Raw genomic sequence first — 5510 nt, 5'->3', positions numbered from 1 at the left:
GTTCTGCCATAGTCCTTGTGCTGCCTTCCACAGAGCGAGCCCTTAGGTCAGGGGTAGCCAAACTCCGGCCCTCCAGCTGTGGTGGAACTACAAATCCCATGAGGCATTGCAAGATTCTCATAGCCACAGACATGACTCCAAGAGAGAGGCATCATGGGACTTGTAGTTTCACCACAGCTGGAGGGCCGGAGTTTGGCTAGCCCTGCCTTAGTTCAACAAACACCCTCCATCTTTGCATATCACATAAGCCTGTAAATATGCACAAAGAGGAATGTCCAAAGTGCCCATAGAAGCCAATCAAAATGTTCTTCTTGATCAGGTGACTGATGGCGGTTATTGGTTACTAAACTTTGAACATCACTGCTCCTTGCATTATCTCATGAAATAAAACAGATCAAAGATTTCAGAGAAAGTAAGAACAGACAGGGGCTTAAACATCGAAGAAAGTGCAAGTTTTACGTCTGTTTAAATGCTCGCTCTGCTCAGAACTGATCATTTGGAATTACATGCTGGCGTTTGCATCTCCCAGAGAATCCCTCGTGAGATTTTCCTCCCAGAATTCCCCGTTTTGACCAACGATCATGGCCATTTACAGAGCAAAGGGGTAGTGTCACACTGCCTTCTGGGTAATATAGCATTTTCATTGGTAATACAGTAACATCATAGCCTCATGTGAAAGGGACAAAGACAAGTTACTGCATGGAAATCTCACTACTCGAGTCTAACAGAAGCAAGAAACCGGCAGGTGATTCATACCCACTGATGCCATTCCAAAATGGAGATATCACGTCCCAATGGTGTCAATGAAGTATCCAGTTTTGCAGCACATGCAAAAACAATATTCTATGTAAGACTGCACTAAGCACCCATTATGTGCTAAATATGGGGACGCTTTTTATTCTAGTCAGAACAGGAAAACAAATGATCCATCTACTATAAAAATGTAAAGCTGGCTGGAACTGATGTATTTTATATGCAAATCAGTTCTACAAGTAGACAATCTGGTTTGACACATCTGTGGTGTCTGCAGGGGTTCAGAAGTCATTTGGTGGGGTAAACGGAACTGAAATTGATGCATTTTCATCCACTATCACCCTTTTATATAGTTGCTGCACTTCTGTTGCAATACTAAGGGTAATTGTCCCTGCTGTCACAATATTGTGATCAGGGCTCGGCTTTCAAAATGACCTCCTTCAATGAATGAGTAGGTACAGGAGGATACATACCATTTCACAAATGAAGCTGGACATAAGAAAATTCAGCAGATTAAATTGTTTCAAGTGCTCCAATGTGTTTTGGGCTAGTAGAGCTGATTAAGAGCCAGACTAATGGGAACCAATGCAGGGGGTAAAAAAAAAAATATATTTCCAAGTGACTTAGCACGGGCATGCCCCTATGAACTCACTAGTTCAAAGTTCCTAACTATTCCGTACAGGCAGCCGACTAGCCACGTGTTGCTGTGAAGTCACTAGTTCATAAGAAAATGGTATCAGGAATACTTCCCCGTATGTGCTTCTGCTAGGTTACACCATCAGTACAGTTTAATGATCTAGACATTCATGCTGCTCAAGGAGCTATAAACATAACAGGGGACAGATGTATGCTTTACTATGAATCAATTTCCAAAGTTGGATGTGTCTGTATATTACCAATGCCCAAGTTAGCATACTAAGAATCAGTAACAATTCCTCTCCAAAGGTGGAAACCTAAACTAACAAACTTGTTTCAGGGCTATGGTTGGCAACTCAAACAACTCAGCCTGTGCACAAGCTGCAGATGAGCAGCTACTGAACAACTTGCCGTTCTTGGTTGGCTGCAAATGAGCAGCTACGGAACAACTTGCAGTTCTTGGTTGGCTGCAAATGAGCAGCTACGGAACAACTTGCCGTTCTTGGCTGGCTGCAGATGAGCAGCTACTGAACAACTTGCCGTTCTTGGTTGGCTGCAGATAAGACAAAATCTCCTAGAGAATGAGCAGCACTGAGACAACTACACATCCCTTAACACATTGGTGCAATCTCAGTGCACAAGTAAAGTTCATGACTGGATCTTGATCTCCTTTACAGGCTTTTTTTTGCCACAGCACAACTGTATATTCAGCAGCTGGAGCCGCTATTGAGCCTGCCAGTGGTTCAGAAACTAGTCATGGTCAGCAGGTAAAGAGCGGTTATGCGGTTATCCCCTACAGAGATCTAAGTTAACTACTTGCTGCTGGATATTTAAGTTTGCACTTTGTGAGCATCATTTGTGAACGAAGACTTTGGTCACCTCCCATGTTGAGATTTAGTACAGCTTTACCAGGCTGTAGCCTACCAGCAGGCCACCCCAGCTAAATCTCTGTACTTCAATATTTTCTACACTGACCTCTGTTCAGAGGCCTTCAAAGTATCTGCATTCTCAACAGAGCAGGCATTAAATGCATTTTGCCAATTTAAGGCCATGATATATACCTTTAAACTTTATTCCCTGAGAGAAAATATTCACAATATAGAACTTCAGACACACTACAAACAAGAGACAAAAGAATAAACCAACATGCCGCTTGTGCATGGCTTCAGTGCCTAGGACAGACGGGTAACCCATGTAATGTATGCAGGGCAGTGAACGCTGTAGCAATAGAGTGAGACCCAGACACTGGAGGAAGTGGTAATAAATTAAACACAGAACAAATCATCGAGAAGGCCACAACCCAGCGCATGCACACGCTACGGATGATGCAGTAGCCAGCTCCACTTCTCATTCATAGATCACTGCTGCTTGAATCCATTCTTGCACTGCTAGAAGCAAAAGCAGAAATAACAGTATTATAATGAAGTATTAGTAAAGCAATACATCAAGGCCAAAATTACTGAAAACATTTTTTTTTTTTAATACAAAAGTAATGATATTTGACAACCCGTCCTCTTCACTATGTGCATTTGGTCCTCTCCCTACAACCTATTTCAATACCTTTGCTACCTTTACTGAAGAAAGTCCTGTTTTAAGAACATGGTCTCCAGTCTACTGTCCATGTGTCTACATATTCTGCTTGAAGGATCAAACTGCACCCTATCCACTTCTAGAGTGTGCTGTCTGGAGGCATAAACGGCCTCTTTACAGCAGAGACAGGAAGCTGTAGGCCATGCATAAAATGGTTGTTATGCAAATATCCATTTGTTAATATGATCTTGCAAGTTTGTCTTTATGTGTTACAGACCTTGTTTTCTATGTGCGGTTTGAATTTATGGAGGCAGCCATATTACTTGACCAATGAAAATGCAGCCCTCTGGCTTGATGGAAGTGTTGTATAGTGATAGTGCTTTGCTGCTTCTCTTGATGCATGGGCCAGCTCAGGTCTCTCTAGGCCAGCTCAGGTCTCTCTAGGCCAGCTCAGGTCTCCCTAGGCCAGCTCAGGTCTCCCTAGGCCAGCTCAGGTCTCCCTAGGCCAGCTCAGGTCTCCCTAGGCCAGCTCAGGTCTCCCTAGGCCAGCTCAGGTCTCTCTCTAATTTCGTACATACTGAAAATACACATTAGTCTTCTAGGAGGCCACTGAATGATACCTGTATCTGTAGAGATGCTGCTGGTTGCAGGGAGGGGTGATGGGCAGTGACTTTCCGATGCTTCTTGTGACATCGCCTGGAGGTGTCTTATGGCGTTTGGTTTGAGGTGACTTTGTTTGGATTATATGGCATTCCTGCTCTTGGCCTAAAATGTCACAATACAATAAAAGCATAAGCATAGTCTGCATTTGCAGCTTAGAAAACAACAAGGGGTTCACTACCTGTTTTGCCGTAGTATACCTGTGCAGGATATTGCCACGTTCAGTAGGTCTACTAGCAAAATTTTCTTTTTACCAGGTGCCACACAGATCTCTCTACAACAGTCATTGTGTTGGTCTACAGTTCTATATATCGATCTATCTAAATAAATACATATTTTAGGTATGCTGTATGAAAAGGAACATGTATAGTAGGGTTTTCTAAATACTGACCGCAAAAGTGGAAATGCACTTTAGAAGATTTTCACTGGACACCATGAATACATCATGCATACATCATGCATACATCATGCATACATCATGCATACATCATGCATACATCATGCATTGCTAGAAGCATACAGCTATAGCTAACAGTCTATTAACTGGCACACAACAAGTTCACTCTACGTCTGAGTTCCGGTTATGAACTTTGGAATAATTCAATACTAGGATGCCAGACCTATGGAGTGCCCCTGTAAGGGTTAAAGTGACACTAAACTTAGGAGTTAAATCTTAAAAATGCATTCAAGTACCCGAACCATTAACAAAACTGAATCGTATTTGTGTATTACTCAGCTGTAGATCCTCAAATCATCTCAGAATTGGAGAGGACCTGAGAGAAAGTTCTTTTCTCAGGTCCACTCCTCTGCTCAGTGGGCGGGTACAATAGCCAGCCTGCTATTGGCTATTGCAATTTAAAATAGCCAATGGCAGGCTGGCTATTGAAACCCAAGGTTTATGTTCTGCTGCTGACTGCGGAATCTAGCCGCTGGCCAGCAGCAAAAAAGGTAAACAATGAATTTCGTTAGCAGCTGAATAATTTTAGTTGCTAATGAAATTTTTTGAATCTCCCCATTTTTATCAAGTAACAGCAAAAACAAAACAAAAAATCGAAGACATTACAGTATACCTTCAAATTTTTTTTGCCTGTTGCTTGAGTGTCAGTTGCTCGAATGCCGAATAATGGGGAGTTTATACTGTATATGGTTTCATATGCAACAGATTTAGTGAGTCTTTCATTGCCTTTTATTAAGCGCAGAAATATGAAATGTAAACTATAAACCCCCCCAATAGGGTTCTGGATATAAGTTTAAGTCTTACTTGAAAAGGCACTTTGAGGCTGGCAGTACTCAGCGCTTTTGCGATCACAAAACAAGGACATGTTTAGGAATTGGTGTTTTAACCACAGTGCTCGGTCCTCTTCGAACGTCTTTTTCTAGGGGACACAAACATAATACAAGAACTTATCAACGTGAAACATGCATTCTTCTTCCAGATGGTCATAAAAGTAATATTGAAGTGCCATCTGGTGGCTAACGTGGAGTAGCAGCTTTGATGTGAATCAACTCACCTCGTGTCCCAGACGGATGGCAGCTTCAGTAAAATTCCTTCTCTCTTTCTCAAAATTCTTTTTTTGTTCATTAAATAACTTCCATTCTTCCCGGAGTCTCTCCTGGTCTTCAAGGAGGTAACAGTCCTGGAGGAGGGTGGCTGTATCTTCATCACGTCCTACATTGAATTGTTGCTGCATATATAATAAAACGGTTAGTTCCCCCTTTGAAATTCAGCATCAGTATGGCAAATTAGATAATGCTCGACCCTTTAACGCTTTGTTAAAGGGTCGAGCATTATCTAATTTGCCATACTGAAAGCCTCAAAACTATCAACTTCATTTTATTTTGGATACGGTGGGGAAGGGTTAAAGCCTCGGTCATGTTTCCCCCCCCCCCCCCCCCCCCTCTTCGCGCCGCGAGAGAGAGTAGAGAATATC

General features: G+C 42.3%; 1 protein-coding gene across 1 annotated transcript in view; it reads right to left on the bottom strand.

Moving 5' to 3' along the window:
* Positions 1 to 2188: 2188 nt before the first annotated feature.
* Positions 2189 to 5510, bottom strand: part of SSX2IP (SSX family member 2 interacting protein) — a 27048-nt gene continuing 23726 nt past the window's right edge. The window contains exons 11-14 of the mRNA XM_018561858.1: positions 5091 to 5264; positions 4841 to 4955; positions 3540 to 3684; positions 2189 to 2777 (exon numbers count right to left, since the gene is read on the bottom strand). Of these exons, the coding sequence (XP_018417360.1) occupies positions 2741 to 2777; positions 3540 to 3684; positions 4841 to 4955; positions 5091 to 5264 (471 nt within the window). The 3' untranslated portion in view covers positions 2189 to 2740. The remainder of the gene's footprint in view (positions 2778 to 3539; positions 3685 to 4840; positions 4956 to 5090; positions 5265 to 5510) is intronic.

The sequence above is a fragment of the Nanorana parkeri genome, unplaced genomic scaffold (genome assembly GCF_000935625.1).
Source record: "Nanorana parkeri isolate BGI_ZX_2015 unplaced genomic scaffold, ASM93562v1 scaffold548, whole genome shotgun sequence".
NCBI classification, from domain to species: domain Eukaryota; kingdom Metazoa; phylum Chordata; class Amphibia; order Anura; family Dicroglossidae; genus Nanorana; species Nanorana parkeri.
This window is presented reverse-complemented; position numbering and strand designations above follow the sequence as displayed.